Here is a 12515-nt window from a genome sequence, read left to right as displayed (position 1 = left end):
ATAAAAATTGTCCTGGATAAAAGAACTATCAAAACTCAACAGTAGGGCTTCCCTGGTGGCGCAGTGGTTGAGAATCTGCCTGCCAATGCAGGGGACACGGGTTCGAGCCCTGGTCCGGGAAGATCCCACATGCCGCGGAGCAACTAGGCCCGTGAGCCACAACTACTGAGCCTGTGCGTCTGGAGCCTGTGCTCCCAACAAGAGAGGCCGCGATAGTGAGAGGCCCGTGCACCGCGATGAAGAGTGGCCCCCGCTTGCCGCAACTAGAGAAAGCCCTTGCACAGAAACGAAGACCCAACACAGCCAAAAATAAATAAATAAATTAATTTAAAAAAAAAAAAAAAACAGTAAGAAAACAAGCTAATAAAGAAATGGACAAAAGATTTGAACTGATACTTCAAAGACAAAAGGATGGCAAACAAGCTCATGAAATGACGTTCAACATTGTTAGTCATTAGGAAATAAAAATTAAAACCTCATCAAGATACCACCATACGCAATCTATTAGAATGGCTAAAATTTTTCAAAAAGAACAAAATCCTGATAATAATAAGTGCAGGCAAGGATGTGGAGCGACTAGAACACTCATACATTGCTGGTAGGAATGCAAAATGATATGACTACTCTGGGAAGACAGTTTAGCAATTTCTCACGAAATTAAACATGCACTTACTGTATGTCTCAGCAATCTCATCCGTAGATGAGTCTCACCTAAGAGAAGTGAAAACTTATGGACGCATACGCACAAAACCTGTATGCAGATGCTTATAGGAGTTTTATTCATGATTGCTCAATGTCGCTTAACTGGTGAGTGCATAGTGGCATACCACTTGGTGATGGAAAGAAATAAACTTGATACATTCTACAACATGGATGAATCTCAAATGCACCATGCTAAGTGAAAAGCCAGACTCAAAACGCTACATGCTGTGTGATCCCATTATATGACATTATAGAAAAGGCAGAACTATAGGCACGGAGGACTGATGGGTCAGTGGTTGCCAAGACTTAAGCCTGGGGGTAGGGTTTCATCACATTCTCTTTGGGGGGTGGGAGAGGGTGGATTGTTCTGTATTTTGATTGTCGTGATGGTTATATGACTATGCATTTTGTCAAAACCCACCTCTATCCACCAAAAAGAGTGAACTCTGGAAATTTAAAATAAATTTAGAAAAAAAAAAAAAAAAGCCTGGTTAGACACACATCTAACTCATGGTAGTTGTTGCCTCTGAGGAGGAAGGAGGGAAATGGGACCAGGGTGGAAGTCAAAAGGTATTTTAGCCTCATCATTTATGTTGTCTTAACTTTAAAAAGTAAATAAATGACAATGTGTTGTTTATTTTATATGGTAAGATTGTCAGTGTTTGCTTTATTATTGTACATCTTTGTATTTTTTGATTGGTCAAAGTATAAACAAGGCGAAATATATCCTAAAAGAAAACTTTTTTTAAAAAATTTATTTATTGGCTGCATTGCGTCTATGTTACTGCACACGGGCTTTCTCTAGTTGTGGCGAGCATGGGCTACTCTTCGTTGTGGTGCACGTGCTTCTCATTGTGGTGTCTTCTCTTGTTGCGGATTATGGGCTCTAGGCACGCAGGCTTCAGTAGTTGTGGCTCGCGGGCTCTAGAGCGCAGGCTCCGTAGTTGTGGTGCACAGGCTTAGTTGCTCCGCAGCATGTGGGATCATCCGGGACCAGGGATGGAACCCTTGTCCCCTGCATTGGCAGGTGGATTCTTAACCACTGCGCCACCAGGGAAGTCCCCTAAAAGAAAATTTTGAAAAGGCAGCAAAGTAGAAGGGAAAAAAAAATCACCAGTTGTTTTAAAACACTTGGGTACATTTTCTTCTTTTTCTCTCTAGTTGTTTGGTTTTCAATAGTGGAAAATGTACTCTAAGAACAATATAGCCTGTAGCTTTACTTTTACTTAGAGTACCCTAAATATGTTTTCCTTCCTCTTAAATGATCTTTGTAAACATTTGCAGTGATACAATGTCACTGTTAAGGCCTGCGGTTATCTCAGCAACTGCTGTCATTTTAGGGATGTAGACATTTCTGTCATATTAAACTGGTATGTTTCACCTCACTATCCTGGGAGTAAGGGTATGTTTGCATGAATCCTGAGAATTATGATGGCTCTGAGCCATTGGGATTTGATTAACAGAAAGTCCTGTCTTTCTCAGGTTTCCCTCCACAAATATTTCCACATTAATGTTCGATAAACCTGGCGGTCTGTGTCACTCCTGGTCACTTAATCCTGCTGGAGGCCATTAGGATGTGCCATCTCTTTGTATAATGTGCTGTCAAGGACAGCCCAGAGGAGAATTACCTAGGTTCAGGGTGTTAGTTCCTTTGTAGATTTGTCAGACTCCTTAGATTCACTCATACCATCATTTTCTCAAAGGCACCAGATGATGAGCCTCTCTAATCCAGCACTCTCCTCTGACCACCCCCCTTATACCCTTATAACCCCTTCAGTTTCCTTAGCTGTAAAGTGGAGATAATGACATGGCTTTCATGAATGTGGAATGCTTAGTAGAGTGCCTTGCATTTGATAGATGTATTCTTTCTCCTTGAAGTTCATCTTTGACTAAAATGAAACCCTCTGAACTCTATTTCTGAGCTTCTCCAAGTAGAGTCTGTTTCAGGTCACTGAAATTTAATCACAGGGACTCATGTACCATCTTTCTTCAGGTTTACCTAGCACCATGTGTCTCTCCTTTGTTGCACTAGTGGTAACTGCAACTTTGTTTTTATTTGTGTGATGATTATGGGACCCTCATTGAAGTGCTGTGGAGGCATGACTTATCTGCAGTATTCTCAACACTTAGCACAGCACCTGGTACCTAGTAGGCCCTCAGATATTCTCAGAATGAAGGAAGAAATGAGTGTTTAAACTTTGTAGTTTTAATCTTTCATAAATAAACATCTCATTTCTCAAATTTTTACCATAGCGCTTTGCACATAGTAGGTCTGGTTATGTTTTCCTCTTCATGGCTCTTAAGAATTGATTTAGGTCTATTATATCTCAATAAAAGCTGGGGGAGGATTGATTTAGTTGTTTTCATTATAAAGGTAATAAAACTATATTCTAGAAAATGGGGTTGGCTGAGGAAGTAATGACATTTTACCTAAATGTCATCACACTATGCATATAATTTGATAGCTCTTTCCGCCTTTTATTTCATTTTCCCTCAGTAAGTTTTCCCTATTTTTAATGGTGTTGCCATTCTCCAATGTAGTTTGTGGAGAAGAGTTTGCTTTCATGTCAGGCAACCAAAGAAACTGAAAAAGAGGTTGCTCAGATGGGTGAAAATCATAAACCTAAACCCCTTTACTTGTGGATTTGACTGAGAACAACTGTCCAGGAGTGCAGCCAAAAACAAAAACAGAAAAGCCTATTTGCTCCCTTCTCCCTGCTATTTCTTTTAAATGTTAGGGCCATAGTGGTGGTGTGTGGGCATAAGCATGTGTGCCTTCTTGGCCTGGGCCGCCAGGTGAGTTTTCAGTAAGTGGTAGGACTGTAGGAGTCCTGGGCTTGGAGGCTGTGAGTTTAGTCAATGAGAAGCAAACTGGATAGGGGAATCAGTGCCTGCTGCGGGGTCTGCCTAGTCTCCCGATGGGCATGACGCCTGATCTGACACCCAGGCTAGATATTTGTATGATGGGAGTTGGGAAGGGAGAACTCTTAGACTTTATTCAAAGTTCATCTCAGACGTTAATCCCTCCTGGGGTTAGTGAAGATTTACCTGATTCTTTTCAGATCAGCTAGTCACCTTCCACTTGCTCTTTTACTGGTATAACCAATAATAAAACTACATGTCCTACGTCAACCACAATAAAAAGAACAAAACAGTTTACATGTCCTGTGCTTTCCCAGTAGCCCAGTAGCATTTTGAGGGTAGAGACAGTGTTTTTAACTCATCTTTATAAATAGTAACTGCTGCTATTTGCAGAGTGCTTGCTATGTGCTAGGCACTGAACACTTTTCCATTTAATCCACACTCCTATGACATAGGTACTTCTTAAAAATGCCAGTTTCAAAGATGAGCAATTAAAGGCTCAGAGACATCTCATATCTGAAGCTAAACCTGGAATGAAAACCCAGGTGGGTGTGAATTTCAGAGGGCACACAGACTGAATTGTGAAAGTTTATTCCCTCTTCAGTTTCCTTTAATCTTTCTGATTATGTCCAGGGGGAAGGAAGTTGGTTTGACAACTAACACTCCGTATCTAACATTTAACACTTGGCTGACTTTTGAACCAACAGAACGCAGGCTCAGAGCCTTTACAGAGAATAAAGTTTAGTAACTGTTGTTTTGTTTTCTTTAACTTAGTTCCACTGTATTCTATGGCAAATGATAAAGAATTTCCATTGATGGTAGTGATATAAAATTTCTTCTCAAATGTGTTTAATTGCTTGCGTATGCATAGAATAACTTTGAAAGGAAGGACAAAAAAACATGATACCTGTTGCCTCCAGGGACTCTTTCTAGGTGGCTGGGGGGACTGGGAAAATTTCACTTTATCCTACTGTTCTGTACAAAACTCAAATTTTGTGACCCAAAATGGAGACAAAACAAACTTGATCAATGAGAAAATTAGTAAATAAATAATAGCGCAGAAGGTAGGGAGAATATGGCAAAAACCATGAAGGGCTTAAGACAATGAATGAAACTAAAGAAACGCTGTGTCAGAAACGTACGAAAGGTACGAGAATCCAATTTACAGGGGAAACCCTGGACAGGACGGCCTATCGCCACCGCCCGCTTCCGTGAAAGCAGGACCCTCAGTCCTCAGGGGATCCATCTGCGCATGCGCACGGCATCAAGCCGGCCATCTTCCAGGCTGTAATCCATCCCCCGCCGAGAGCGCGCGAAAACTGCACGCACGCCTGCCGGGGACGCGCACGCACGTCCCGCCCCGCCCCGCCCCGCGCAGCCAGCGAATCCCGAAGCGGCGAGGCCCGGGTAGTTTTGGCTTCGGGAGGTAATTCCCCGGAGGGCGGGGAACGCGGAAGAGGCAGAGGCGGGCGCGGAGGAGGCGGGCGCGGCGGAGGCGGGCGCGGCGGAGGCGGGCGCGGCGGAGGCGGGCGCGGAGGAGTCCGGCCCGGAAGAGTCCCGCCCGGAGGAGCCCGGCTCCCAGCAGGAGATGGAGGCTGGGCGGCCGCGGCCGATGCTGCGCTCAGTGAACACTCGCGAGCCGTCTCAGGTCATCTTCTGCAACCGCAGCCCGCGCGTGGTGCTGCCCGTGTGGCTCAACTTCGACGGCGAGCCGCAGCCCTACCCGACGCTGCCCCCCGGCACGGGCCGCCGCATCCATAGCTACCGAGGTAGGCGGGCCGGGGTCGCCCAGTCGCGCCCGGCCGCGCCGCCCCCCTGTCCTGGCCGCAACGAGCCCGGTGCTGAGCTGTGCCCAGCGCGCTGCCCAGCGCTCTAGGCCTGATAACAACGATAACGGTGGCTCGATCTCACCGAATTCCCGCCCCATCCGGGGAGGCAGGTGCTGTTGTCATTATTATTCCCATTTTACACTCGAGGAACTGACGCCCCAGAGAGGTTGTGACAGATCCAAGTAGACGCAGCTAGTGACAGAGTATTCTTCTTTTAAGAGTGCATAATTTGCATTTGATGATCGACCCCACGTGTATTCCATCCCTCACGCCCATTTGTTCAGTCCGTGAATGGGAGAATCCCACATTCTCTGATGTGCCCAGTGGGCCACGTCCGCGTAGGGTCCCTGCCTTCATGGAGATCGCGGTCCAGTGGGGGAGACGAGACAAATGCATAAGTAGTTAAGAACAAGCCAGTGTCATAATTGCTACCATAGGAACGGAGCACAGCAGGGCACCTGCTCAGTGAAAGGGAGGGGTGTGTGCTTTGAGTTGGAACTTCCCAGAGAAGAAAGGGAATCCTGCAGGAGGAATGGGATCTTACTAACCCAAGACAGGAGTGGAGAGCTGTGGGCAGAGTGAACAGCATGGGCTAACACCTGGAGCCTGGGAAAGGGGAGAGGGTATGGAATGGTGGGAGAGGAAGTCTGAAAGGTGATCTTACCCCTAGGGAAATGGGGGCCATTGAAAGTTTTTAAGCAGGGAAATGACATTGCCTGATTTAATACTGAAAAGCTTACCCAGGTTGCAAAGTGGTTTGGAGAGGGTAGAGTACTGGTAGCAGTTAGGAAACTGTTGTAATAACCCAGGTTGGAGCTGTCTAGGCCTTACTGCATAAAGTGGCAGTAATCTTCCCTTGGTTTTCAAGAAGAGAAGTTAATGCTTGCTAAATTTTCACTACCTTCCTCGGAGGATCCTAATGGATCTTTTTTCCTTGAGGGTGGCATACTCAATAATGCTCTTCAAACTTTTACACCGAAGTTCTGCTAATATTAAATGAGGAAGAACACAGTTCTTCCAGGCATTTACATTTCTGTAGTCTTCTATTTTTTTTTTTTTTTTAAAGAAATTCACGTTCTTTTATTTATTTATTTATTTATTTATGACTGTGTTGAGTCTTCGTTTCTGTGCGAGGGCTTTCTCTAGTTGCGGCAAGTGGGGACCACTCTTCATCGCGGTGCGCAGGCCTCTCACCATCGCGGCCTCTCTTGTTGCGGAGCACAGGCTCCAGACGCTCAGGCTCAGTAACTGTGGCTCACGGGCCCAGTTGCTCCGTGGCATGTGGGATCTTCCCAGACCAGGGCTCGAACCCGTGTCCCCTGCATTGGCAGGCAGATTCTCAGCCACTGCGCCACCAGGGAAGCCCAGTCTTCTATTTTATCTAGGAAATTGTGTGAATTTTGTCTTCTTCTCCAAAATTTATCTGTGCCTGATTTAATATAAACATTAAAAAAAATTACCACGTGAATGTACTTAATGTTATCGATACTAAACTGTACACTTAAAAATGGTTAATAGTCAATTTTATGTTATATATATGTTACTACAAGAAAAAAAAATTACTTCCTACTTTACATTTCTTAAATTTTCCCACCAAATCTTCAAGTAAATTTATGCCCCAGGAACACATGCTGTTTTTATTCTGAGGCAACCTCCTCCCTCCTTAAACAGAATCTTAGCCCTGGGATTTTGTCTCCTTCCAAGTGCCCCTCTCACTCTCTCTCTCTCTTTTTTTTTTTTTTTTTTGCATAAGATGTGTTTAAATTATACCTTAAATTCAGGTATAATTTACATAGAGTAAAATACAAATATCTTAGGGTTTGATGGGTTTTGACAACACCTAGATCAAGTTACAGATTAGAATATTTTCGTCACCCCAGAAAGTTCTCTCCTACCCCTTTTCACTCTTCTGATTTTTCACACCATTGACTAATTTTATCTCTTTCTACAGAATGTACCCTTTTCTGTCTGGCTTTTTTCTTTCAACGTGATGTTTTTGTATCTTCTTGTTTTTGAGAAGCACAGTTCTGAGGAGTTGGTGACCTTTTCTCTCCTTTTAGTTCGCAGCCTTTGGTGTGATTTGCAATTCCCATACTTTGCTTTTGCATCAAGATAGCAGAAAGGGCCTGGGTTTTGGAGCCTCGCTCGAATACTTGCCCTTCTCCTTACTGTCCCTGTTGCCTTGAGCAAGTCACTTGGCATTTTCAGACCTTTTTTTCTCATCTTTACCTGGATCTTTTGTGAGGACTAAATAAAATAACATTATTGGAATGGCTTTGTATGGTATTTAAGCAGAATGAGAGGCAGCTATTTTCAGTGTCAGAGTGAGGAGATGAAGGAAACAGGTGTGTGGCTCCTTAACCTTTGCTTGTCTTAACAGGTCATCTTTGGCTCTTCCGAGATGCTGGGACATCTGATGGGCTTCTAGTTAACCAGACTGAGCTGTTTGTGCCGTCTCTCAATGTTGATGGACAGCCTATTTTTGCAAACATCACACTGCCAGGTACTGATGTTCCCTCTTACTTTTTAAAAAGATAGGCTGCTGTACTAAGTAGAGGATAGCCCACTCGAAGGAGCCCAGTCATTAGTGATTTCTGCCTGATGCTGGGCAAGGTATCCAACCTTTCTGTGTCCCATTCTCCACCTTGAATAAAGTGGAAGTAATTTACTTGTATGCTGTATGTTGAACGAAGATGTCGTGCTATCTCAGAAGCTCTTCGGGCTGGTCAAGGGTGGGCTAAATTAAAATACTTGATTGTAGAATTATGAATGCGTTTTGTTTCGCTGGCCCTGGAGCAGAATGATGCCCCGGAGTCTCAGGAGAAAAAAAAGGTGTAGAGAATGAGATATCATGGCTTATTTATTGACTTCTAGTGTTGTATCTTTCGATGTAATTGAACCCAGTCAAGGTCACTGTGTCAATCAGGGGTTTTAAGAAGAATCACCAAATTGAACATTAGCTTCATAGCTTACCACTTGTTTAAAACTCAAGTGATTTTATTAGGTTGAACCCTTAGAAACTGATGATCTGTTGGGTTAAAAAAAACCCAAATACCTGCAGCTTCAAACGAGTATGTGTATGTAGGGTTCAAACTAGTATGTGTATTTAGATCCTGCTTTAAGGCAGGTATACAGTGGGTATACAGAAGTGCTTTAAGGCAGGTATACAGTGGGTATACAGAAGTGAGCACTGGTAAGTTAAATGTAGGAAATTCTGCCTTAAAGGAGACCTTTAAAGAGTAAGTTCCCCAGTAAGTTTAAAATAAGATTTGAGTTCCCCCAAAATCCAGTTACACACTTCTTTGATTATCTATTGCTGTGTGACAGCTACCCCCAACCTAACAACAACCGTTTTATCTGTTTATAATTCTGCAGCCGGGACAGGCAGCTGGGGCAGAGCTCAGCTCAGTGGTTATTCTGCTCACTGGTGATCACTGCCTTCTGCTGGCAGGTTGGCTGGGGCCTGGGCCTCTCTCCCGTGTCATCTCAGGGCCTGGCCCTCTTTGTATGGTCTCTCCTGCTGGGTAGCTCAGGGCTCCTGAGAGTGTAAAAGCGAACGTTGCCAGGGCTTCTTGAGGCTGAGACCCAGAATCGCCACAGCGTCACTGTGCCCACATTCAGTTAGCTAAAGCACATCCCAGGCCCAGCCCACTCTCGAGGAAAGTTCCTACACAAGGTCATGAATAGTGTGAGTTGTCTGTTGCAGCCATCACTTTACACTCCGCCACAACCCATGTACTCACTTTTTTTGTCCAAAGCGAGGTCCAGCTGTTGCAAATGTAATTGCCACGGTTGGCAAAGCCTCTCACTCAGCCCTTGTCCTCAGGCCTGAGTCTGCTGCTGAGAGTCGGTTTTCTGCCCTTACAGTGTACACCCTGAAAGAGCGGTGCCTCCAGGTTGTGCGAAGCCTAGTCAAGCCTGAGGATTACAGGAGACTGGACATCGCGAGATCCCTCTACGAAGATTTGGAAGACCACCCAAATGTGTGGAAGGACCTGGAGCGGTTGACCCAGGAGCATATTGAAAATCAGCGGATGGCAGAGGAGACTGAAGATTTTAATTGAAATTTACACTCCTGGGTCTCGGCTTTTGACAGTCCTGACAAGTCTTGATCTAGATCTAGGACTGGTCATTTTTTCTCAGCTTCAAAGTGTCTCATTCTTGGAGTCAAAAAGCTCCATTGCTTAAAAGAAAGTTAACTGACCTCACTACTGGGTACTGTGATGTTTAAGGGCAAATATCACAAAATGTAATTTAATGCCTGTCCCTTCTAGAAGTATTTATCAAGGGAAAGTAGTTGCATTTTTGCCTCCTAGTGAGTCAGGAAAGTTTCTGTGTAAGGACTTTTGTGTAAGTAATTCAGTGAGAATTGTAGCTTATTCTTGAGTTGTAGGAAAGCAGTGGCGTCTGCTTTTCATTCCTGTGTTTTGGTTGGTGATGTGCCCGCGTCCCGCACTGAGAGACCAAGGTGTCCTTGGGGCAGGGGCATAGCCGTAGGCTCTTTGAGACTCCAGTGCCTCGCACATTATGAGCCTTCCCTCAGTGTTTGTTGAATGAACAAACCAGTGGCTGCTTTGGTAGTGTTAGAGGTTTTCACCCTTTTTTTTGAGGGCGGGTGGTAGTGGGGACCTTAAAGTATATACAGTAAACAAATGTTTTAAAGGGCATCAATTTTATAGAAAGCAGTTTTTATAATTTTCTAAATTGTGGCTTTTCTCTGCCCACTGTTGTCGCAGGGCTGTTTTATTTCTGTTTCTAAGCCAGGATTAGCTTTCTACAGTTCTTATTGATGATAGCTTTTTTGAAACTTGCTATCTGCACAGAAGATAGGAGAAAATAGCCGTCCCCTTGTTTAATCATAGTATTAAAGAGCTACTCCTGTACTATAAATAGTTTTTTGCCAAATGTGGGTACTTCTGTTCGTTTTTGTAAATCCATGACATTTTTGTTCGATTCAGCAGTTTTTCATCAGGCAGGATCTGGCGACACTTTGCACCTGGCTGGAGGAGAGGACAAAGCCCTCCAGCCTCTCGGAAATTACTGCTAACACACCGTGGATTCAGAGGGTAGCCTGGAATGTTTTCTAATTTTATACATGTACAGATCCTTTCCTATAGGCTGTACTTAAATTCATTAACTCAAGTTCATTACTTCTATCAGGACTCCTTTTTTGGTAGCTAATTGTTAAAAAAAACAAAAAACAAAAAAACTCCGCAGTAGAGAAAGTGTTGGAAGAGACAGAAAAGTAAAGGAAGAGAAAAAATCCAATTAGGTATACTACTTAAATACAACCACTAACTTAACATTTTGAACTTTTAGCCTTTTTCTGGCTTGGTTTTACGTAGTTGAGATCATACTGAATATAAAGTTTTGTATTCTACTTTCTCATTTAACTTTATAACTTAAATATTTTTCCATGGTATTATAAGCTCTTCATAGACATGAGTGCAGCCTTCCTTTTATAAATAATGTTGGCATATTTCTTGGCATGTTTATTAGTTCCTTTGAGCACAGTTCCTGTGCTCTGATATCAGAGTGAAGTGAATGAATCAGACGCCGTACAGTTTTCCCACCTAATCTTATTCTCCTCTCTCAACATTCAGCAAATAAGTGGGCTTTTTTTTTTTTTTCTCTAGCCTGTTGTGGTACTCATTCAGTGACACACCTATAATTTTTTATCTAATTTTTTTGTCGAATTGTTGGGTAGGGAAGAAGAAATGATGGTATAGAAGGCAGCCATATGATCTCGAAAGTGGGATAGGATGGGAGATTTAAGGAAGCCTGCTGGTGCTCGATTAGTTCAGTGTTGGTTTTATTATTTTTTAAACCTGTCTTTGTGTCAAAATGAGATTTCATGTTCCTGTCAAAACTTGCAATTTGAGTACTGTGTTTTTTGTGTTGTCCAAGGAAGATTGAAAACCTATAGCATGTATGTACTCATTTGAAATCTTATGAATGTATTAAATGTGTTACTTTTAAGAGACTGTGATCTTATCTATTTTGAGTTTAAAAAAAAAAGCTTTTTTGGATACATTAAATGGTGCTAAGTAAAGGAAATAGGTAAGGTGTGGTGGTGTCATTTGCCAGGCTCTTCTCTCTTGGAGAGGTGTGAAGGCCATGCTTGCTTAAAGGCTTAAGGGGGGCGGGGCGGGGGGGTGGAGGTGGTTGGACAAAGGCAAGAAACCTGCTTTCATTCTTAGTCCCTTCTCTTTCCAGCACTGGATTTTGTTTTAAACTTTGTTTCTTTTAGCTTTATTTTTCTTGTAAAAATGAAATATCACTGTAAAAAATTTAAGCTCTACAGAAAAGTATGAAGAAGAAAAGCATTCAAATTTGGAACACAGGTGGTTTTTTTTTTTTTTTTTCATGAAAATAGAACCAACCGTAACAGACACCTCATACAGGTGGCAACTAAATATATGAAAAGATGCTCCACATTATATATCATCAGGGAACTGCAAATTAAAACAACAGTGAGATACTACTACACACCTATTAGAATGGCCCAAAAAAAAAGAATGGCCAAAATCCAGAACACTGACAATATCAAATGCCGGTGAGGATGTGGAGCAACGGGAACTCTCATTCATTGCTGGTGGGAATGCAAAATGGTGCAGCCACTTTGGAAGACAGTTTGGTGGTTTCTTACAAAACGTATTCTTATTGTACAATCCAGTAATTGTGCTCCTTAGTATTTACTCAAAGGAGTTGAAAACTTATGTCCGAAAACTTGCACATGGATGTTTACAGCAGCTTTGTTCATAATTGCCAAAACTTGGAAGCAACCAAGATGTCCTTCAGTAGTTGAATGAACACATAAACTGTGATATAATGGAATAACTGTAATACAATGGAATATTATTCAGCACTAAGATGAAGTGAGCTGTTAACCGTGAAAAGACACGGAGGAAATTTAAATGCATATTACTAAGTGAAAGTAGACAGCCTGCCAATGCAGGGGACACAGGTTCGAGCCTTGGTCCAGGAGGATCCCAATGCCACGGAGCAGCTAAGCCCATGCGCCACAACTACTGAGCCTGCAATCTAGAGCCCACGAGCCGCAACTCCTGAGTCCACATGCTACAGTTACTGAAGCCCGTGTACCTAGAGCCCGTGCTCCGC

The 12515-nt window shown here is 43.2% G+C and overlaps 1 protein-coding gene across 1 annotated transcript; it reads left to right on the top strand.

The window, feature by feature from the left end:
- Window positions 1–5080: 5080 nt before the first annotated feature.
- On the top strand, window positions 5081–11340 carry VHL (von Hippel-Lindau tumor suppressor). Its single transcript, XM_068557638.1, has 3 exons — window positions 5081–5333; window positions 7774–7896; window positions 9261–11340. Exons 1-3 carry the CDS (start codon window positions 5153–5155, stop codon window positions 9455–9457), a joined length of 501 nt encoding a protein of 166 aa, XP_068413739.1. The 5' UTR covers window positions 5081–5152; the 3' UTR covers window positions 9458–11340.
- The last annotated feature ends 1175 nt before the right edge of the window (window positions 11341–12515 follow it).

This window comes from Eschrichtius robustus, chromosome 12 (assembly GCF_028021215.1).
Source record: "Eschrichtius robustus isolate mEscRob2 chromosome 12, mEscRob2.pri, whole genome shotgun sequence".
NCBI lineage: Eukaryota > Metazoa > Chordata > Mammalia > Artiodactyla > Eschrichtiidae > Eschrichtius > Eschrichtius robustus.
This window is presented reverse-complemented; position numbering and strand designations above follow the sequence as displayed.